The sequence below is a fragment of the Panthera onca genome, chromosome A1 (assembly GCF_046562875.1).
Source record: "Panthera onca isolate mPanOnc1 chromosome A1, mPanOnc1 haplotype 2, whole genome shotgun sequence".
In the NCBI taxonomy this organism is placed as follows: domain Eukaryota; kingdom Metazoa; phylum Chordata; class Mammalia; order Carnivora; family Felidae; genus Panthera; species Panthera onca.
The window spans coordinates 159,257,276-159,280,457 of record NC_138339.1 but is presented as its reverse complement, the minus strand read 5'-3'; the positions used below and the strand labels follow the sequence as shown (position 1 = coordinate 159,280,457).

The window sequence follows — 23,182 nt, the reverse complement described above, 5'->3', positions numbered from 1 at the left end:
CGCCTGGGTGGCTCAGTCAGTTAAGCATCTGACTCTCGGTTTTGGCTCAGGCCATGATCTCACGGTTGCATGGGTTCGAGCCCCGCGTCGGGCTCTGAACGGACACGGCGGATTCTCTCTTTCTTCCTCTTTCTCTGCCCCTCCCCTGATCACACTGACTCTGTCTCTCTCAAAATAAATCAATAAACTTAAAAAAAATCATAACCGTCATTACCATTGAAAGATATTTTTAAGCAATGAGGAATATTCCTAGGAAGTTCAGGTGTTTATAAATCAGAGGGGGGGAGGATATTTGAAAAGGACACTTTTCCATTCTTCCTGAGGTAGTCGCAGGTGAGAGTTCCATCATGAGGGTCTGAGGCTACTGAATAACTACACGAGTCAGAATCCAAGACTTCTCATTTACTCCGAATCTGTCACAAGAAATCTTGTGGATACATTTATTGCTTTTGTTTTATTAAGAGAAAGCTAGTAGTTCACACAGCAAACACGTTTGTAAAGATCAGTGTTACTTCCACGTTTTCCCAAGTCGCTGTCTCTCAGGAGACAGATTCTTCCCTCTACTTCTTATCTAACTAACCTGCAATTAACAGAACTGACTTTTTAGAACTTGGCTCACCGTCCTCAGGGCAGCTTCCTGGGTCCTTCCAGGCCAGGGTGACACACGGGACACTGCACTCTCCTTTGGAAACTTTAACACAGGTTTTCACGGCATCTTTGTTTTGAAGATTAGGTGGCTGCTGTCATCTCCCCACTGGGCCACTTGATGAGCCCAGGGGCTGTGTGTGTCCTTACCTGATGTCAGCACCAGGCCCCGGTGCAACGTCTGGCACACAGGGGTTCTGCATACGTGGTTGTCGAATGAATAAATGTGAGGACAGACGAACATATGGATAAACGAATTGATGCTGTTAGTTACCAATGCCTGGTCATTATTTTAGACTTTATACTATAAAAACTTGGAATTTCACCTTTTTGCAATAGCTTTTCAGTATCTTTATCAAGAACATCAGATTCAGACATTTAAACATACTGCTTTGCTTTTACACCCATCTGTTTGTCGTCCTTATTCAGAATATGCCATAGGCTTTATCTTACCGATCTTTATCAGAGTAGAATTGCATTCAACAAAACTATCATCAGTTCCTGTTTTATATCATCGTAAAATTTGTGTATTTATTTATCTATTGAATTGGTTCCTTACAAAAAGAAGCTTATTGGGACATTTGACAGAACCTTAAAAGAAAAACATTTTCATTTGTTGTATTTATTTTATTAAATTGATTTGAATTTAAGAGTTCTGTCTCAGAAAACCTCAAGTTTCACCTCATCTATAGCATAAGGGTAAATTTACCAGAAAAAGTAAGAAGTTGTCCTGTCATTATGTAAGTGAGTACCAAAAGAGTAAAAATGCTTCATGATTAATGCATGTAGCTCTTAACATTCTAGCCATCTGTGCTTTATGTGGTCTGCCGGTTTGTTAATAATGCATTACTATTTGTTTCTATCCCAAATAAGTTGCGTGACAGGAAAAGACACCAAGTTTTTTTAAGACACCAAAATTTTAACCCACTTCATGAAATCTGAATTTCATGTCAGGTGTGGATAAACCTCCCCTCCCCTCTTCTTCTCTCCCACCCCCTCCCACCCCTTCCCAAGCCAACCCGAGCCAACCCAACCCACCTGATCCCATCCCATCTCTGTCCCAGTCCATCTCTGTCCCATCCCAAACCACTCTTGGGCCATGTCAGCCAATACTGTTTTCCAGTGTACCTATTTCACCATGTTATTCATTTATTACCTTACAATCCTTTAATTTCCTTGTTCTGTCCTGGCCACAAGCCCTGTATTCAGAGTAGATAGTGTGAATACACTCTGGTCCATCTGATGCTGACATTATAGCTTCTGTCCATGTCAATAGCTGGGTGCTAAACATTTTGAATTTCTCTCCAGCTATATGACTTGGTACATGTTTCCCCTAAAGGGTTCCTGTGCTGTGGGGAGGAGTGGAAACTTTATTTCCCCGAGCCTGGTGGCAGGAAGTGAGGCAGAGAACTCTTTCCCGTCACTCCCTGCTGGAATGAGCAAACATGCAGGCTGGAGTCGTCAGAATCCAGAGCCTCTCTCTGGAATGAAGTGTGGTGCGCATGCACGATAGGTGTGCACACACGATTGATAGATGTGCACACACGACTGATAGGTGCGCACACATGATAGGCGTGTGCACACGATTAATAGGTGTGCACACATGATAGGTGCACACACACGATAGATGTGCACACATGATAGGCGTGTGCACATGATAGATGTGCACACACGACTGATAGGTGCACACACATGATTGATAAGCATGCACACATGATAGGTGTGCACACACATGATAGGTGTGCACACACAATAGGTCTGCACACAGCGTCTATTGTGGTGGCCCCATCTTCTAAAGACACCCCCCCACCCCCATAAGACCCTGCAATCCAGGGGCAGAAGTGATCTTCCGGTTGGGAAGTACCCGTGGGTGTGGGTCCCCTGACACTGTAGCATGAACTCCTTCCATGGTTGGTGCTCTGGGGTAATGGAAAATGAAAATATGGAAATAAGATTAGCTTCTGACCCTAGGGACCTACAGTTTAGTTTGGGAACCAAGGATAATGCATAGAATCACACTGTCCAGGGTCAAACAGAATACGGTGAAATAACAACAAACACACAACGGCACCGCTACAAGAGCTTCGCACGTGTTAAGACAGGAACCTGTCAGCAGTCCATGAGGCAGGGATCGTCATTTCCCCGTTTCACAGACGAGACCCAGGGAGCTCACACAACCCTCCACGGTGTTGAGTTAGCAAGCGGCAGACGGGGATTTGAATCCAGCAGTCTGGCTCCGGCGTTAATTTTTACACTGTGAAAGCCATGGCTGTTTCCTGGAGAGACAGCCAGTGATGACCTCCCCCAGGGCTCTCGGCAGGAATCGTTCCATCTCAAGGGGTGAAGGAGAGCCATTGCCATAGGCTCACAGAATCGGGGGCGGCTGCAAGGCCAGGCTCAGAAGGTGGCCGCTCAGACCAGACGCAGGGAGCTGGGTGACCCACCACAGGCAGGCCTGGAGTAGCAGAGACCCCTTCTACAAACACTTCCTCTGCCTTTGGGCTGCTTGTTCAAGGAGAAAAGTCACAGAGATGGTTGAATACCACCCCCGGCTGCACTGGGGAGCAGAGAGAGGAAAGGCTACCTCCTGATCTCCTGTGGTCAGAGATCCCATTGTGCTCAGCTCACGCTGAGTGGTCCCCCCACACCGGAGCTGGGGGAAACGCAGTAGAGAATGACGTCGCACCTCACAAGTGCTGGGAACTGTCTCGCGTCCAAGACCTCGCTAGGTGGGATGTCCCAAGGCGGGGACAGGGCTGGTGGGAAGCGGGCGGCGTAGCCCCAAACTGGCCGCATGCCCTACGGTGGGCTCTCTAGGGAGGCATGTGGGCTGGGCCTCTGCAGACAGGGGGAGGCAGAGCGGGGCAGGGGGACGAGGCCTAGAGAACACCAGGAGACCTGTTGTTCCAGCAGGCCTTTCGTCCCGGCTCCCACGTGCCCAGCTCGTTACTGTCCAGGCACTGCCGCTGCCAGAACTAGAGGGATGCACTTTGCTAAAGGATGTCACGGAAGCCATGCAGAGAGTGGCGCACGACCAAGTACCTGTGAAGCCACCGCCAGGGAGAAAACACAGGGGGTGCCATGGCGCCTGCGTCAGGTCCCTGCTGCCATGAGACATGTTATCCCAGACACAGACGCCCAAACAGCACACACTTACCTCCCGGTGTCTGTGGGCCAGGGGTCCGAGGACAGTTAGCAGAGGCCTCTGCTCAGGGTCTCGGGACCTTGACATCGAGGTGTGGTGGGGGCGGGGCTCCCGCTGAGGCTCAGAGCTGCCTTCCACATTCGCCACTGGCTGCTGGACTCGGTCCCTTGCGGTTGAGGGACCGAGCTCCCTGTTTGTTGCACCTGCCGGCCGGGGACTGTTGTCAGGTGCGGGGGTGCCTGCTGTCCCCTGCCATGTGGCACTTGTGGCAACACGGCAGTCTGCCCCTTCAAGGCCAACAGGAGTGTCCCTGCTGCTTCCAATCTGTCTGACTTCTGCCCTTCATCCAGGCCCACCTGCAAAGTCTCCTTTTGAGTAACTTCCAGTCAACTGATTAGGGACCCTAATTACATCCACAAAATCCCTTTGCGATATGACCGACATAGTCTCTGGAGAGAAAGCCCAGCGCCTGCGGGACTGAAGAGAGCACACGCAGCTTCTGCCTCCCACGACCCTGGAGAAAGGAGAAATACCTGAGGAGGGGAATGTTCCATCTGTGCTCTGCAAGGGGGGAGGGGGTTGCCCAGCGCCCAGGAGGGAGGGGAGGGTTCCAGGGGGTGGAGTCAGTAACAGCAGGAAAGGGTTACATACGTGGGGTCAGCTGAAGTGTGAGAGCCAGAGAGAACGAGATTGAAAAGTTGTGTTTCGGTCAATAAAAAGCAATGAGACGGGGCGCCTGGACACCTCAGTCAGTTAAGCTTCTGACTCTTGATTTCAGCTCAGGTCAGGATCTCACAGTCTGTGCGATTCAGCCCTGTGTTGGGCTCTGTGAGGACAGGGCGGAGCCTGCTTGGGATCCTCTCTCTCCCCGTCTCTCTGCCTCTCCCCTGCTCATGCGCATGTGCACGCATTCTCTCTCAAAAATACATAAACTTAAAAAAAAAAGGCAATGAAATCAAATTAATATTTAATTGTGAATACGTCAACCATAAATTGGGTGATAGGATCAAATTCTTTATTGTAAAATTCACAAAAGTAAAACGACTCCATGCTTGTAATATAACAAACAATAAGGTTTATAAATAGACCCTCAGCAGCCACGTGAGACTCAGTTAGACCAAGACGCCACAGGGCTATTAGCAGTCCCTTTCTCTGCCATTAGGGACTCTGGGCGGTATTGATCCTCCTGCCGCGGCCATCAGGATGAGCCAAGGGAACCCCCCTCTGTCCCCCATGAGCTGAGGTCCACACAGCCATCCCCAGCTCACAGCCATGGCAGGCGGGTGAGGAGGGGTGGGAAGAGAGGGTGAAGGAAGGGAAGGGGAGGCAGGGCAGAGACAGAAGACACACGTGTGATGAGGGACCTCTGGTCGCTGGGGTTCAAGAAGCCTCGGAGGTTCTGAGCCACCCTTGTTACAGGCCAGTAGTCCCCACAGCTGCATCTGGCCCTGGTCTGTCCTCACACAGTTCCCAAATCCTCAAGATAAACACAGCAAGAAATCCTTTTTTTTTTTTTTTTTTTTTTTCCCGTTTTTACTTTAGGTGGAATTCTGAACGACGGAGAATCAGAGCCCAAACGGGAGACACAGAAGCTAGTCCAGCAATCCCGCAGACGTGACAGCAGGTTCCAGATCTGCTGAGACAGTGAAGGATGGGGTGTGGGTGACGTTCCCACCGAGACTCACGTGGGACCTAGCAGGTGAAGGAGTGTCTTTGTCACCAGCACAGAAGACGTTCTCCGCGACGTTGCCTTCCCCACCCGGCAAACGTCCCCCTGGAGCAGCTGAGAAAAAAGTGTTTTAAAGGGCGGAAACTAATGCAAGCGGTAGGTTCTATTGTGCATATTTCAGATCCGGGATGTGGAATTCGCGGCCTCACTTGATGACATTTTAATTAAGTTTCTAATTTTACCAGGGAGGGAGCAAAAATAATCTATTGGTATCTTAAAGGCTGACATCACCTCAGACTCCCGGACAGCCTCAGGGTGCAGGGCTGAGGACAGGCCGACCCCAGGACCGCTGTGGCACCGAGATCCCAGCTGAGGGCAACAGAGACCCTGTGGGCTCAGGAGAAACTTCCGAGCCTCCCTTAACTCCACGGGAGACTCTAAACGGGGGGCCTTTCCCAGAGTAAGAGCTATTAGCAGAGATGAATGTTATCCGGGTGAGCCATCTGCATGGCAGGACAGACATCTAATTGCCGAACATCTGTCCTCTTTCCACCCTGCGAGGTGGGTTCCTTTCTCCGGCGGCCCCAGGCCCTCACGTTCCCGATGACACACACACCTCAGTTTGCCCTACTGTCTTCAGAATTTCCAGGTCTGTGTGCGTTCCTCATATACATGCCCATTAAATTTGATTTTCTCCTGTTAATGTCTCATGTCAATTTGATTCTTAGTCCAGCCAGCAGGACCTTGGAGGGGTTTGCTCAGGATCCTGGAGTTCTGGGTCATTCTCTGAAGGCTTCCAAAGCAGATGGAAGAAAACATCCATCCTCACAGCCTCTCGGGATGCAGATTCTTCAAGGACTTCCTTTTCCTAAGAGACGTCACACCAACAGAGGCACACAGTCTGCTTCCTGCTCTGTTAGGCCAGAAATTGATCATTTCAGTCCCAAACTGGTAGCCTGTCTCCATTTATACCTTAGATTGAAAAATGGGAGACAACTTTTAGAAAAGAATTTATAATGAAAACTCCCTGGTTAAAACTATACTTATTATTTGTAGTGAGTGCTTTTAGTTAAAATAAGGTTCCCCAAGTAGGAAATCATTCTAAGAAACTGCCACATGCTGTTTGCTTGATTTTTTTAGGGAACTGATCTGCCAAGTTGCGAGACCCTCCCTTCATAGCGTCTACTCGAATACCCACTCATATTTTGGGGCTCACGGGGTACCTCGGCACCCAGTTCTGTTGTGAATGTGATCCATGGGTTTTTGTTTGGCTATGTGGCCACTCTGTTTTAAGGCTGAGATTTGGAACAACTAAAGACTCTGCCACCATCGTCTTCTACTTTCAACCTTTTTTTGGATACATCATCGTACTTTATTCAAATTCCACTCTGATCACCTATGGTCCAAGAACACTCGAATAATAAACCAAATATGAACAGATGTTAAAGATTGGCCTTTATTATAGCCAATGATGCCAATCACTTGCCTGTGATCTTGCCGACATAAAACCACATCCACCCCTCGGCGGCCACCAAACCACTCAGCATAGTTTCCTTAAACGTGAACTGTTTGAAGCTACCAGTTTGAGGACTCTTGACTACTTCTTTCAAGCTCTGAGTAGCTGTAGGGATCTCAACAGGGGTTGGAGGAACCAGCCCAACCTTGGCATAGTGCCCAAACGCGGCCAGTCAAGGCTTCAGGTAAGTCGCAGTGGCATTCACCAGTGTAGGAACCTTCTCGGTGAGGTTATAGACAAAGTGGGCCGTGGTTCCAAGATCACTTTGGACATGTTTTAAACCAGCATTTCCTACCTACGACTCTGTACTCAGCCAAATCACCCATTAGGTATTACATCAGAGAAAAAACTTGTTTTGGACATTTACTTTCCATCCAGGAAAGCATGCAGGAAGCTACTGGAGAATATATTCCACCAAAATAAAGAGACACAACACAAAAGGAGGTACGGGATCCGGACGAGTGGTGGACGGCATTCCCAGGACAGGTGAAGGGAGGCCACCGTGGGGCCAGCACAGGGCGCCAGGCGGCTGCAGGAGAGCATCTCCGAGTGAGAACCGGATGTGTGTGCTCACATGGACAGTTTTGCAATGTTGTCAGAGCTGGCTGTGATTAGCAGCAAATAAGTAAAACCCTGGATTTCGAGTAACCTGTTCTGCGAGGGTTCTGGAAGACGAGCAAAACGTTTCTCATAAATTTTAACTAGATAAACGAGCGACGTCACATGATCACAACTGAGCCAACGATTCTTGAAATTTGCTTTGACCCACTAGTGCTTTGGATTACAAGCATGTTTCGAGAACGAGTTATGCTCACAAACCAAGTTTTACTGTACATAGAAGATCAAGAAAATGAAGGGAAGGAAGGAGTGGTGACCATCAAGGAAGAAAGTTTGTGCCGGAAAAGACCTGTAGTGAGAACACAGCCGTGGAGCGTCCATACCATGGAGGCACACGGCAATGTCCGCTCATGCAGAATAGCACGTAGCGTTAATACACAGAATACTGACCCAACGAGGATGTGCTAAACTGTGGGGGTAGGCAGTGGGGGGGGGGGGAGAGGGAGGTGTTCGCAGCAGTAGAAAAGAGGTAAACACTTGGTCTCCTCTAGGAAGAAATCAATCGATAGCTTCCAAGGTAAAAAATAATACAGCATAAGCACATTTTTACAAATATGGAAACAATCAAGGAAGAAAAAGCCAAGGTTATAGGTGATTCTCTGCAGGAAAGGGTTTCAAGCTGAGGTGTCTGGTTATTGTCATAGGCCAGGTAGCTCTTAATTTTAAAGCCATGCAAATGCATGTCATTGATTAAAAGTAAAATGCATTTTTCACATAAGCAAAGTTTTATTGCAACACAGAAAACACACCTGATGCGCGTCCGCCAGGTTACACGGAAGGAAACCAACCGATCTTTGCCTTTCCTCTTCTGTTCCAGGTGCACGCTGTTTTGGACCCAGCCCAGCACTTTCCCCACAGGACACTCGGGTCTGAGGCAGAGACGGTGTGACCGCTGTTCCGGTGTGAGGACTCTCCCCTCTGCAGACAGCCCTGGACACACATACATCTTGACCTTGTTGGGAGTGCTGGCCAGAGGTGTCCTGCTTTGTTCTGGGCAGCGGCTCTTGGCCAGGGGGTCAGCCTCTCAAACACGCACACGCTTGCCCTTCTCCCACGCGAGGACCACTGTGGTGGACCTGAGGAGGCCCCAACTGGTTGGCCAGGTCGTGTGATGGTACAGAGGTCACGAGTGGAGGGGCCTGGGGCAACACTGGTGGTAAGGGGGCAGGCGCCCAGGCTGTGAGGCAGGGCAGGGCTCCCAGTTGCCGCAACCTGGACTCACCAGGGAATGTGCTGGGGCTCCTTAGGGTCTCCTCCCTGGATGCAGCAAGCTGGGGAATAAGGCCATGCATCCCCTGGAGGGGACCAAGTAGAGAGGAAAGAAGGATGACACTTGCTGAAAGCCTCTAGTATGGGTCAAATTACACAAATCATGACATTTAGCCTCGTTCTCTCAGCTCCCTGATGCTGACCTGAGCATTCGATCGTGCCCCCAGGCTGGGGACCCACCGTGGGTCACCCTTTTGTATCTTTGACTTCCCAAAGCACCAGCCCTGTCCCATCATCGCTGGCGGGGGGGTGAGGAAGCCCAGAGAAGTGGAGAGCTGGGGGGAGAGTGGGGGGAATTAGCCTCTACGGGCAGAGCCCAAGGCCCAAGGCCCTTTGCCCACATCTCCGTGCTTCCCACCCCACCCCACCTCCTGACCGAAACTCGACTCCCCCCCGCACCCCCTGGGCTCCTGGAACAACTCTTTCTCTTTCTGCCTCTTTGAGTATGACTTCTCCAGGTGGGGTCATACACGATGGGTCCTCTCGTGTCTAGCTTATTTTACTCAGAATAATGTCTTCAAAACTATTAAATTACATACATGCATATGTACATTTTTCATTTTTGGCTCTTTGATTAAAATCAGATCACCTCCAGTTAAAACTGATGAAATATTCTTGTAGATTATGATAGGTAATTGATACCTTAAGGAAAACCATTTCATCTTTCTCTTTACAGAGAGAGAGGGACAAGAAAAAGCACTTTCCCTGTTTTCTGGAACACGCCCACAAATAAAGGCGCGGCGACACGCTGTCCTATGCCGGCAAAGCGCCTGGATGGGGCAGCTGCTCTGAGTGACACTCCACCCGAATTATTGTCCAGCTCCAATCTCAAAGCCCTGGATTTTATTTCTGTTGTCAGCAGCATCTTTAAGCTTCTGTTCAAATAAATGAGGACGACAAATTATTTTCATGACTTTCTTGGTAATTTCAAGCTCCACAGAACTTAGCTTTTTTTTTCCTGAAAGGAAACTGGAATTAAAATAATTGATTTCTTTAGGAAAAAAAAAAAAAAAAAAAACAAACAAGGGGCAGGGGTGCAGGGAGTGTGGAAAAGAAATCAGGAAAGAGAAAATAATTCTTAGCATCTTTTCCTTTTATGTATTTTCTCACTGAAAGATAACTGGGAGAAATGGGGAACTAAGAAGCAAACGTACTGAGATCAGGCTCACTTTGGGACAGGCGACCCCCTGGCATGGCAGTCCCAGCAGGCGTTGAAGCGGGGTCTCCGTGGTGGTGCACTGAGCACGGCGGAGGGGCAGGGCCTGGAGACCCCGAGCAAAGTGTCTAGGGCTCACTCCCCAGCCGTGTCTGCACACCTGAAGGAAGAAAGCCTAAGAAGAAAAAGGCACAGAGCGACAGTGGAGACAAACCTGTCAAGGACAGGAGTCAGAGAGCGGGTGGTGTCTGAGGATGGGCGAGCATGGGGACCCCGCAGCCAGACCTGGTGAGCACAGGAGTCCCAGGACTCGGTGATGGTTTTCACGGCAGAGCTCACACCAGCGTTGCCCAGAAGATGAAATCTTGATAATTCTTTGCGATTGGCAAATCGCAAAGTCACATATTCTGGATTAAGAATGATAATGAAGGTAACTTATTCCATTTTGGATACCTGTGTACTGACCAACTCTCAGGAGTCACTTCCTCACTGGCTCCTCCCAGGTGTGGGGACACCGGACCCTGTGTCATCACCACATTCCTGGAGAAGGGGATGGCGAGTGTGGCGGAGTGAGGTGACCTCAGTCACAGCTGAACCCAGGACCTCACTCTCCACAGCACCCCCTCACATACTGCCTGGTCTAAGCGCACAGGTGTTTTCTCTACGTGTGCTGGAACCTCGTACCCTCCCTTTATCCTGCTCCATGAGTGCTCATGGCTGAAATAGCAGTGTAGGGACATTCACTTTTTCACTTTTACTGAGCACCTATCATGTACAAGGGACCGTGCTATGCCCTGGGGAGATCAACAGGACCCGTAATAGAGGGCATCGCAGGCAGACAGACGTTCAGACCAGCGGATCTCAAACTTGCTGGGTCTCGGAGCTTTTAAAAAACACTGATGCTGGGACCCCATTCCAGACCGATAGAATCCAAGAGCTGGGACTGGGGGGAGGGAGGGGTCCCAAGGAATCTCTGTTAAAAATATGTATATATCCCTGGGTGATTTTAATTGGCAACCAGGGCTTTTCGACAAATAACTAAGTTATGCTGAGTTGGTGCCTTTAAAAGTACTAGTAGAGAAACTAATAACAGAGGGAGCTGAGGAAGGTATAGGGGATGAGGGTGTGACTACAAAGGAGGAGCAGGTTTGTGGGACGAAGTGGGGTTGCTGCAGAAGATTCCAGACAAAAGGGATGAGGGAAGCCAGAGGAAGCCTGTGGCTTTTTGCCACTGGGGAATCCCAGGACAAATCTGTGGGAAGACAGAGCCCACACTATCTGGCCCTGCAGGGACAGTGGCCTGAGAGAGGGGTACAGAATGCTCCAGCAGCTTGGAGGGGCAAGGCTGCTCACCGAGGAGGCCGAACCCCCCAGCGCAGGGTGCCTGTCCTTCCTCACACAAAAACAGAACACATCAATAGCTCATACTTCCCTGTCCCGTGTCTTCAGTAGTCACTTTGGGCTTCAGCTTTGTCATTGGAGAGAAAGGTAACAGTTCTGAACCATCTTTCCTGGAAGGTTCCACTTTTTCGCCCCCCCCATTCTTATTTCCCCAAAGTTTTTTTCACTTAGAAGTCAATGAACCCAAGACCCCTGGTTACCATAGGAGGCATCTCCAAGGTGGAGGGGAGGGACGGACAGCAGGTGTTCACGAGTCTGTGCACAGGTGTGGGTGAGCATCCAGAGGCGAACCTGCAGTTTGACTTCAGTTCTGGAGTTTGCATCCTGCTTTGTCCCCGCTCTCACCAGACAGCACTTGCCGTGGTGAGGCAGCCATGCTGTGGGGGTTGGCAGCGGGGGTCCCCATGACCTGACGATGAGTAAGATCCCTCCATTCTCCTTGGATGCTTGCCAGTCAGCAGTCAAGGATCTGCACTAAATCCAGGCCTATGCCGACCATCTACCGGCATTCTACCACCCAGGGATGTGCACTTAGCCGACCCAGTCAGAGTCCAAGATTCTCTCTCCCCAGTGGGAACGGAGAGACACATATTCCCGCCGCCATTTCGCTAGGGACTGGCTGTGATCCTGGCAACACTTCCCACGACTCTTTAAGTCGGTCTGTGCAGACAATTTCCAAGATGACCACACACAGTTCTCTCCTCTCATGCTGCCAGGCCCTCCTCCAACCAAGATGTGAAATCTAGTCTACTCCTCTCCTTGGATCTGGGCCAGCTTTGGAACCTATTTTCCCTGAGAGAATGTGGCAGACGCAGTGTCCCAGCTTTCAGGGGCTGTATAACGTCTACTTTGGCCCTCTCGGTTTCCAGCTGCCGCGTAAGGAAGCAGAGGCTAGACTGATGAGAAACCGTGTGGAGCAACAAAGGTCAGCCTGCTCCCAGCTTTTCATCCCCCAGACTGAGACACTGGACATGACTGAAGCCCCTGAACCTTCCAGAACCTTCCAGGCCCAGTGGAGTCCCCCAGAGAATGCAGGTGCACGAACAGTCCCTGTCAGCACCAAGGAGCCATCCCACCAAACCACGGGGTCCTGAGAAATAAACACTTATTGTCAAAGCCCCCAAGTTTGTAGAGATTTGTCGTACAGAGGTAACTCGTTCACAGGGGACTTGGATTTTCTGTTCCTTTTATAGAGTTCTAACTGATCTGTTTCCATAGGTTTTAAATTAAGATGCTCGCAGCTGCAGCAGGATTGGTTAATGGCCCAATGGTGTCATCGGGGACCCATGCTTCCTCCCATCTTCCCGTGCTGTCATCCCCATGGTGACAAAGTTCCTCAAGCGACCTCCTGTCCTGGACATAGGACCTGGCCAGACATGAGGGGGGCCCTGTCCCAGACACGGGACCCAGCCAGATGTGAGGAGGGCTTCCTCTTTATGTGCCTTTTTAAGAGTGAGCAGCCATTTCCCCCATAGCAGGACTCATTGGCTTTGACTTGTTATAAAGCAGTCACTGCGAGGAATGGCTGATAGGACCCGGGGTTTGCCCCTCGGCATGCAGGGACGGGGCCCTGGAGCAGGATGGGTTTCCACCAGCCAGGACAGAGGGCATGCGTCTGCACCGTTGACTAAAACAGACACTCCTGAGAGACGGGCAGCCTTTGCCAGCAGCCCTGCAAGACGTCTGCTTGTGCCCGCACACCCTCCATCCAAATGTCACTGTTTGCAAGGCAGAAGGCTAGTCAAAATCTGGCACAGCCATCAAGGTCCTGTCAGGAAGCAGGGGGCTTGAGAGACTTAGGAGACGGTGTGAGGGAGAGACATTTGCCGTGGCACCGTCACGGTTCTGTGACCCAGCCAGGGGTGCTGCTGTCCAGGGACAGCACCACAACCTAAAGAGGCAGGGAGTCGTTCTTGGAGCCTGACACCAGTTGTCACAACTGAACGGGAAGGCCTACAAGCCCTGTCCTCACAGAGGGACACAGACACGGTCCTGGTAGAGGCCAGGCAGGAGGGGAGGAGGGCACACCCAGGCTCTCAGCCGATTTCAACCCGAAGCAGTCTGTCCTGTTGGTGAAGGTCCAGTGAGCACAGCCACTGGCCTCCTGGGCACAGGGCAGGACAGAAGGACAGAGTAGATTTGTCTGCAATGTGGAGAATCGACGTGTTAGTTAACCAAAACCTGGAGTGTTTTTCTGCAGGAAAGTAGTTCAGAATCCGGGGTAGTTTAGTCACTATCACCATGAAGCTGTTCTCATTTCTACCCATCTGCACCTGGGCCAGCAGGTGCACAACCAGGCTTCTCTTCCACCACCAGCCGGGAGGACGTTCACACCCCTGCACACCTCCCAGGGCAGGGGTGCTGCCCCTACAGCCGCTGCCCCTCAGATTTCCTGAGTGGTGACCGAGGGGCAGCAGGAAGAGAAGACAGAGTGAGGGATATCAGTTAAAGCCAGGCTGACTATGGAGCTGGAGAGGGGAAAACGTTCTCTGGTGTTGGTTCCAGGGGGCAGTTCTGTCTGGTTCAGAGAGAGCAGGCACCGGGGGCACTGCAGGGGGACCTGGAGGCCGGGTTGCCTTCCCTGGGGTCAGGCTTGCCCTCCTGGTGTCCTGCCTCCTGGAGAGGACTGGTGGGGGGGGGGGGGGGCAGGGGCCGGACCAGCCAAACCAGGAGAGGCGTCACCGTGGGGCTGGCAGCTGGTGTAACAGGCTCAAGGATTCCAGCCCCTCGCCCCCGCCCCCGCCAGACGGTCAGGGTTTCCACTGTCACGACTCTGGAGACCTAAGGCCAGGAGGCAAGGGCTACGGAGGGAAGGAGTTTCAGAGGGGAGGGATCCCACGAGGCAGGCCCGATGCTCACCTTCACCCCAGCGCACAAAAGCTGAGCGAAGCTGGGCAGCCACCTGAGGCACGACTCGGCCCCGTGTGGCATCTGCAAACCAGGAGCGGCCACGCGTGGCGACGGGCCCAGCACCAGGGCGCGACGCAGGCCCGGCTGGTGGGTCCCGCGCCGCCATCGGGCCTTCCGCAGGGAGACAGAAGTTTGGGAGCATGCGGGAAGGGGGGGGGGGGGTGCGGGGTGGGGGGGGGAGCCGGGCCGCGGGTCCGAGGCTCCCCAAGGGGCACGGTCCCCGCGGCCCGGCCGCAGGGCGGGCCCCGGGAGGCGGAAGCAACAGGGAGTCGTCCCCGCCCGCCGGCCTCCCGCCTCCGGCCTCCCGCCTCCGGCCTCCGCTCCGGGGCCCTCGGGAAGCCCGCGCCCTGGGGGCGGGCCGGGCACGGGCACGCGGAGGGCGGGCCACGGCCGCGCGCGCGCGCGCGCGGGGGTGGGGGCGCGGGGCGGGGGCCGCGGGGCGCATGCTCACTCGCTCTCGTGACGCGCTCGCCGGGGCCGGGCGGCCGGAGGCAGGGCCGAGAGGGGCGGCGGGCGGGGGGCAGGGGCGGGAGGGGAGGAGCCGGGGCGCCGAGCGGCGCCGAGCGGGGAGAGGAGGAGCCGAGCGGCGCCGAGCGGAGCAGAGGAGCGGCGGGCGCCGGAGAGGAGCACACGGTCCGCGCCTCCTCGCTCCCGGCCCGCGCCTCCTCGCTCCCGGCCCGCAGCCCCCCGCCGGAACCCCGGGCCCCGAGCCGCCACCCCGGGCCGGGCCGGGCATGAGCGCGGAGGGGCCGCGGCCGCCTCCCGCTCCGCCCGGCGCGCCCAGGCCGTGACCGGGTCGGGGGCGCGCGGCCGCACTCGGGCCCGGGCCCATGGGCGCGCCGAGCCGGGCGCGGGGGCGCTGAGCGCGGCGGGCGCGGCCGGAGGAGCCATGGACTGCAGCCTGGTGCGGACGCTGGTGCACAGATACGTGAGTGCCGCCCGCCGCGGGGGTGCGGGGGGTGTCGGGGGTGCGGGGTCTGGGGACCCCGCCGCGGCCGGAGGGTGGGACGGGCCCTGAAGACCCCGTGGGGTTCGGGGGGTGCGAGCCTCGGGGACCCGGCGGGGGTGCGGGGGTGGGTGGGACGGGCCCTGGGTACCCCGCTGCAGCCGGGCGCGGCTTGCCGAGGGTGCACCTCGGGCTTGCGACGGCCCGGCCCGGGCGTGCACCTGCTCCGCCCCGCCGCCGCGCGCTCCCTGGAGTCCGGAGGGGACGGGGCTGCCCCGGGGAGACCTTGGTAGGTTTGCGCGCGGCCCGGGGCTGGGAAGGGACTCCCGTTCGGCTCTGCCTGTCGCGCCCGCACGGGGACTCAGAGATGGGAGAGTCACACTCCAGAAAGGCAGGGACTTTGGTTCGTGTTTGTAACACCACCGGGGGAATCCAGAAGTGAAGTTTGGCATCTTATCCCCCTCCCCCCGGAAAGTAACCAATCAGATCGGCGCCCGGGTGTTGTGGGCTTCCTCTGGAGTCCACACTCGCTGGTGACCGGGTGTTGGGGTCAGGGGAGGCTCGGAGGGGAGAGCAGGTTCTGTTTTACATCAGAGCGAGGGGACACCGCGCGCGGCTGTAGTCCCTGGCACCGGTATGAAGGGGGTGTGTGTGCACAAGAGAAGGAAAACTGTCCGGAGGGTGGTGTTTCCTGCCACTGTCTCCACAAAAGGCTCCTTGTTCCCCAGTGGCTGACGTCCGCGCTGGGGCACAGGTCTGAGGAGTCGCTCTCCCTGAGGATTGAGGGCATCATTATGGGCACTTCGCTATAGGAATTACCTCGGGCAGACTTTTCATCTTTATGAGCTGCCTTTGAGAAGGACACTCTGGCAGAGATCAGTTGTCTCTTTTCATCTCTGGGATCGCCAGGTCACTAACCCCGAGTTGTTCACTAACCGGGAGGCTCCAGAGTCCAGGGAACTCCCGGCCACCTTCCTCAGGCACTTGTTCCCTGGGGCAGGTCTCAGGGCCTTACGGTTGAGCGGGTTGAGTGAGAGTCACCCAGACTCTGGGAAGGGCGGGGCCAGACTTGGGATCTGGAGCTCATATAATTTCCCCCAAAGTCCCTGTTCTGATGTGAGTGGTAAATATCAGGTGACACCTTTGTTTCTCCACTGGGGTAAGTTCTGGAAACCTCAGCACAGCGACTGCAGGTGACAAGGTTTGTCAGAGAAATGCGTCGCCGGGCAAGGATGTTCTGTGTTACTCCTGTGTCCAGGAGGTGCGGTCCCGTTCACAAGGCCTTTTCCGGCCTTTGTTTGCTCAAAGGGAAAAGGAGAAAAGTGTGGAACTAGTATTTGCCTAAAAAGTGCTTACAGCTTTTCAGTTAATTTTCATTCCCTTCCAACTCTTCACATTTTGTGATCAAAGTAACAAAAAGGAGGGTTTCGCTGTGTGGGGAACGGGCTGCCCGCAGGAGAGTTGCCGGAGGTGTGGGTGTCTCTCCTCTGACCCTGAGGCTGGAGGCCCCCAAGGGTGGATCTGACCTCTCAGTTCCTGACCCTTCTCCTGGGAATGGGGTGGACACATGTCCAGCGTTTGCTCTGTCCTTTCCTCCAGGCCCTCAGCTGTTTCAGCTGGTATCATCTTCTATACATTTTCATGTAGTTTGCATATTAAAATTCCCTTTTGCTGTGTTCTTAGGTTTGTGAAATGACATCTTCCCTCAAACCTAAGTGGCATCTTCCTTAGTGAACTTTCCCAGCCTGTGCGTTATCTGGTGACGTTCCTGGAACGCAAGTTAGGGGCCACTGTTATTTGTGTTTCTCAAGTCCACGTCTTTTTTTTTTTTTCTTCCAGTCTGATCATTTGACTATTTAACCATATTCGCATATAAGACTATTCATTTCTATGATATTAAAGTCATTTTGATGCTATTAAACTAGTTTGAGTTTTTCCAGAAACACGATCTGTTTTCTTGGTTATCTTTAATATGTAGGACCAAATTATATTTCCTTTTGCTAGAGGAAGAGGGGCCTGGGATTGAACGCTTACGTCCCTGTGGTTTCCTTATGTGACTTATTTTATAAGAATGAACAAAAGCCTGTATATGCCCTGTTCTCTTCCAGTGTCCACATGGTCAGAGTTTCTAGGACAGAGAAAACTTTTAAGCCCCTTCTGAGGTGTGAGGGTTGCCAAAAGGTAACCTCTTGGAAAATGTTGCTACCGATACTTTATTCTGGCAAATTCCAGGGGGAGAGAGAGAACAGGCAAATGACTGGGAGAAGTCTGTCCTGGGTCAGGCCACGGACACTCCAGAGCACGAACGACCGGTTGTGTGGATGGATGTAAGTTGTGCACAGATTATTTGTGTTTACAAATAGCACGGTGTTTATGTACCATGATGTGTGTGTCATGAGGTAGTTTGGCCTACTTAAAAAAAAATTTTTTTTTAATTTAAAAAGTGGATGGAAAGCTAGTGTCATTTCCTCTTTAGACACGCGAGCTGGGAAGCCCTGGTTCAGGCCAGGGTTTCAGTTCTGGGGGAACCAGCGTAGCCTGGCGGGTCACCGCAGCTTCCATGGGCACCTGCTTGAATGTGAACCTGGCTGGCCTGCTGCATGAGCGCTATAACCTTGGGGAGAGGTTCTCTCATCTGAGAACCGTCCTGGCTCCTGTTCAGGGGGCTGTCGTCAGGACTGTGTGTGTGAGGTGATACAGGGCAGGAGCTGAGAGCAGTGCCTGGCTCTCAGGAAATGCTCAGGACATTTATCACCACTGGCTGTTAACACAGTTGGGTCCCGGCAGGCCGGGTTGGCGCGGAGGGAGGGAGAAGCCCTCTGTTGGTTGACTCCAGTCAGCGCCGTCAGTGGGGCCCGGGCTGCACGGGAGGTCACTGGTGCCCCAAGATACCGCAGGCCATATGCAGAGTCCACGGTCCACATCTGGCCATGAAGTTGGTTCATGGGGGAGCATCCCAGGCCAGGATGCGCTCACAGCCATGACACCACGTCCCTTGCTTTCCATGCTGCACATTTAGAAGACCCGACTTTAACACTCTGGAGGTCAGGAGCCTAATTTTGTTATGTCTGTGTGATGTGTCTGCCACCCTCAGCCGGGGCATTCGCGAGTTCTTTTCTGCCACCTGCCACGGTCTCTACTTGTGTCTTACACTGTTTGCTCTCTAGGATATTTTGAACATTTTAAGAGACTAAACTTCTGAAAAAGGTGAAGGTTTTCCTTGCTGGCAGTAGATCATGTTTCTGGAACAATCTGTTACACCAGGACTTTATAAGGAAAAAGTAAATATTTTTGGTCCCTGGGAGAACTTTAAGCATGACTGTGTTCAAGTGCATTAAACCATCTAAAGGTCCAACTGTTTTATGTGTGTGCATGTGTCTACTTTTGTTCCTTTTTATCAGCAAGCCATCTGTGACACCCGGTCAGTGTTCACCTGAGAGGCGGCCTGTCCTAAAACGGCATTCTTTTGACTTGGTGACTCCAGTCTCTGTTAAACACTTAAAATGCCGGGGGATTTGGGAGTTGCCTCTCCTGATCCAGCGTTAGATGGCCCTGTGGGGTCTGCAAGTATTTGACAGAGGTGAATCCCCCCTCGGCCACGGCCACGGTCACTCCACCTGTCTCCTGTGGACCAGGGCTGCCCGGCCTCGGCCTCACCTGCTGAGGTGTTCACACAAGCTTGCCCAGCCCTGATCCTGACCTCAGCGGTGCTGCTTCTCAGCCGCACATTTTAAAGTAATCTGCCTGGTCTGTAACTTAACCTTTATGTTCTAGCTTTCAGTTAAAGTTTCTGCATTTTCTCTCAAACCCTGTTTAACTTCTGCATGTTGAGAGCAAGTGATCCTGAGACGCTTTTATTCTGTGCCACAGGGTCAGTTTCATAACACTGGGGAAAAGGAGCGTGTATGATGGGTTTTGCTACAGTCCGTTAAGTTTCTAGGGATGAGGACGCCGTCTCCGTTTACAGTTGGTTAGAACTGTATTCAAACCACTGATAAACAGACTTCACCGCTTAACTGCACAGGAAGTCCTGTGTTTACAAACCTAAACGCAAATTGTTCCCTGTGCTTGGACCAGATGTTCCAGCAGAAACGGTTGATGAGACATGGTTGGATCCCTAAGTCCCAGACTTATAAATGCTTTTCTAACCCAGTTAAATGGAGGCAGAAATGCTATTTATTTGCAGAGAAAATCAATGGAAGGCGATTTTTACAGGGCTAGCAGTTCAGGACTAAACTAGGACTGTTTTTGCTTTCACTGGGATGCTGGTACCTGAGAGAAACAGAATAGTAGATCACGGAGGCCACAGCTCATACCCCGCCTCTGCCTTGTGAGCCGTGGGCACGCCGGCCAACTTCCCCGGTTTCTCTCTTGAGACGGAGGTGATGAGGGTGCCTCCCTGCACGGAGCTTTCACGTGCCCTGCTAGGAATAGATCCCCCCCCCACACACACACCCCTGCCAGTGTTCGCAGACCTCCAGACCCTCCCCTTTACATGGAGCATGGAGACTTTGCCCTGGGCTTCGTGGAGGGAAGGCAGTCACCAGACAGGACACCCCCTCTCCCAGGCAGCCCACCAGCCTTGCCCTGTCTGCTCTCGCCTCCTTCTGGTGTGGGGCCCCACGTCTCTCTCTTTCTCCTGGATCATCTGTGTCCCTCGGTCGTCTCTGTGGCAGCGGCCAACCCTTCAGATCGCCCCTTCTTTGCGGACTTTCCCGACCCCACACGCCCCTCCCGTTCTCGACCTCTTCCATCTCCGTCACAGCTGAACTTCTGCTATTGTGCTGCTGTCTCCTGCTGTCCCCCTGCAGTCCCCTCACACTCCAGAGGGGTCACCACCATCACCCTGGTGGCCTCAGGTCCACCTGCGAGGCCCTTGGTGTCCTTCGGGTCCCCCCAGCTCACACTGAGGGCATGCTGACTTCTCTCTGAGCCTTGCACATCCAAGCTCTGTCCCTGGGGCACTTACCTTCAGATAGGGGGAGGCAGACAGAGAGCAAAACACAGGCATAAATGTTGGGGTGGACCTGGGGGAGTGAGTCGTATGCCAGGCAGACAGGCTGCACTGCAGCCCCGTAGCAGCCCCTCAGCTTTCCTGCCTGTACCGGACCCTGTGCTGGCACCCTCACCCCTCCATCCTCACCCCTGCATGGCCCTTCTTGGGTCCCCAGGACCCCGTGCTGGTGCCCTCCCCCCTCCATCTGCACCCCTGCCCAGCCCTTCTCGGGTCCCCCGGGCCCTGTGCTGGCGCCCTCCCGCCTCCATCCGCACCCCTGCCTGGCCCTTCTTGGGCCCCCGGGCCCTGTGCTGGCACCCTCCCCCCTCCATCCGTACCCCTGCCCGGCCCTTCTCGGGTTCCCAGGACCCCGTGCTGGCACCCTCACCCCTCCATCCTCACCCCTGCCTGGCCCTTCTTGGGTCCCCAGGACCCCGTGCTGGCGCCCTCCCCCCTCCATCTGCACCCCTGCCCAGCCCTTCTCGGGTCCCCCGGACCCCGTGCTGGCGCCCTCCCGCCTCCGTCCACACCCCTGCCCAGCCCTTCTCGGGCCCCCGGACCCTGTGCTGGCACCCTCCCCCCTCCATCCATACCCCTGCCCGACCGTTCTCAGGTTCCCAGGACCCCGTGCTGGCGCCCTCCCCCCTCCATCCACACCCCTGCCCGGCCCTTCTCAGGTCCCCTGGGCTCTGTGCTGGTGCCCTCCCTCCTTCATCCACACCCCTGCCCAGCCCTTCTCGGGCCCCCAGACCCCGTGCTAGCGCCCTCCCCCCTCCACCTGCACTCCTGCCTGGCCCTTCTCGGGCCCCCGGGCCCTGTGCTGGCACCCTCCCCCCTCCATCCGCACCCCTGCCCGGCCCTTCTCAGGTCCCCAGGACCCCATGCTTGTGCCCTCCCTCCTTCATCCGCACCCCTGCCTGGGAGGAGCCCCCAAATACCTTCTCCATGTCCGTGGGTCCCACATCTCTTTCTTTCCACATCCCAGCTGCCCTGCCATGCTCCTGAACAGTTCCTGGTGCAGGGTCATTCCTGCGGAAACATCTGCCGAACAAGTGATTTCCACCTCCCCCTTTCAGTATTGCTGATACTTACGTGGGTGGGCGCTTCTGAAGGAAACTCACGGGTGCTTCCAAGGATCAGGAGTGATTCATGATTCATGAGAGTCTCTTAAAACATGTTTAATGTGACTTCAAACTTTTGGATTTTCTCTTGGTACATTTCACAGTGGTCATTAAGCTGTGGGGGCGGCAGGCAGCTGTCCCACCCCCTTGCGCGGTGAGCACTACACTGGTGCGGGTTGGGTCCTCAGGGCCACAGCCCAGGGTCCCCGCGCCCCACTGGGTGGCCTGCCTGGCTTGGTGGCTTCCATGGGACACATTTCCCCGGTCTTGGTTTAGCGCTTCCTGTGGATCGTGGCGAGTCCTTGGGTAACTGGGTCCCTGGGACCAGCGTTCTGGCTGGACCACGGGGCCCTCTCCTGGAGGCGTGTGGAGCCCAAGCTCTTACCTGCTCCCCGGCAGGAGACGACCCCTGACACAGGGCACAGAACTTCTGGCACAAATGCTTTTCATTTTCTGGGCAAGTAACTGGGTTTCCCAAAATTTGTTAGATTCTCAAAGGAGCACCTGCCTTGGTCAGGGTTGGAGCCCTTGTCCGAGGACACAGGTGGGAAGCTGGTGGCCCACCCGGGGAGGTGAGGGTGCCTGTCTGCACCTGCAGGAGCCGCAGGGGCCTGAGAGCCAGGCTGAGTGTCCGCAGGGGATTTCTGTCCTTTCCCCAGCCTCTCCTTTGTCGGGCTGAGGCCAGACCCGAACGGGAGCTCTGTGGGCAGCCGCACCTGTACTTGCCTCTGCAAACAGCTCTTGAAACGTGTCCCCAGCCACTCTAGGTGGGGGAGATACTCATTTTGTGTGAATATGAACTGGGTTCTTGTCAGAAGCGGTGGATAAATTTTTCCCGCTCAGACAGTTGGTGAGACAGTTGGTGAAGATAAGATCATTTCCCTGGTTTAGAAAATAAGATGGGAATTTCAAGAGAAGGTTTGTTACCTACGAGGAAGACTTTGGCCAAAGACCAGCAAATTATGCATTCCACACAGGTGGTGTCTCTGCCCCCAGTCTGCTCATCCCCTCGCTCCCATGCCCTAGAAGAGAGTAAGGAGGGGGGCTGCTGAGAGAGAGGGAGGGAGAGAGACGCAGGGACAGAGACAGAAAGAGAGCGACAGAGAACGAAGGGACGGCCCCCTCTCTGAAGGAGCCTGGGATGTCTTGCATGGGAAACAGGGAGCCCTCGCAGCGTCTCCGTGACAGGCACCCCGTCTATTCCGCACAAGAAGTGATCTTGGCCACTGCGGTCTGCATCCCGTGAGGGGTGGTCCTGTGCCGTCAGCGCGCCCTGCTGCGTCCTGGAATGACCTTGAGAAGCAGGCCAGTCCACTCACAGCTCACTGCAGGAGTCACTTCACTGAAACCCTGGACCTCTTTTGCCTTATTGGTGAGTTTGCCCCCAGGTGCCCCTGCCTGGACCCAGTTTCCCGCCTCCCAGATCAGACTCGGGAGGACGTCGGGCGCTTTGCAGGAGGACGTGGGGACAAGTTCATGAACCAGGGTGTACCCAAGAATGAGAGTGGTCTTGGCACTCTGAGGTGTGCCGTCTGGAGAAGCTGGTTTGTGACTATGATCTGCTTGGACCCCTGGTCCTTCTTCTCATTGTTACCCTGGGGCCTGCACTTTCATGTCCAGGAAACACACAGATATGACATTTTGTTGATGTGCGTGAGCAGGTATCCATGCTCATGAGTTAGCGTATGCATAGTTAGTCCTGGGATGGCAGGTGGTGGTTGGCATGTGACAGTCAGGCTCTGCTTAGTTTGGTTCAGAGGTGAGGAGCTCGGGAGCACAGGAAAACGGTC

The 23,182-nt window shown here is 54.1% G+C and overlaps 1 protein-coding gene and 1 long non-coding RNA gene across 15 annotated transcripts in view; one reads left to right on the top strand and one right to left on the bottom strand.

Moving 5' to 3' along the window:
• Positions 1 to 5,319: 5,319 nt before the first annotated feature.
• Positions 5,320 to 14,663, bottom strand: LOC132681812 (uncharacterized). 10 transcript variants are annotated; one of them, XR_013557887.2, is made up of 6 exons: positions 14,279 to 14,662; positions 9,505 to 13,562; positions 8,816 to 8,888; positions 8,638 to 8,732; positions 8,343 to 8,523; positions 6,898 to 7,640 (listed from the first exon to the last, which is right to left on the bottom strand). It is a non-coding gene; the product is annotated as an uncharacterized LOC132681812 (long non-coding RNA). The 10 variants fall into 10 exon arrangements; XR_013557884.2 differs by having other exon boundaries at positions 8,638 to 8,888; positions 14,279 to 14,663; XR_013557877.2 differs by having other exon boundaries at positions 8,343 to 8,732.
• A 156-nt stretch (positions 14,664 to 14,819) lies between these two features.
• Positions 14,820 to 23,182, top strand: part of ATP11A (ATPase phospholipid transporting 11A) — a 125,312-nt gene continuing 116,949 nt past the window's right edge. For all 5 annotated transcript variants that reach the window (XM_078452879.2, XM_078452890.2, XM_078452888.2 and 2 more), the window contains exon 1: positions 14,820 to 15,257. In XM_078452879.2, the coding sequence (XP_078309005.1) occupies positions 15,219 to 15,257 (39 nt within the window). In that variant the 5' untranslated portion in view covers positions 14,820 to 15,218. The remainder of the gene's footprint in view (positions 15,258 to 23,182) is intronic.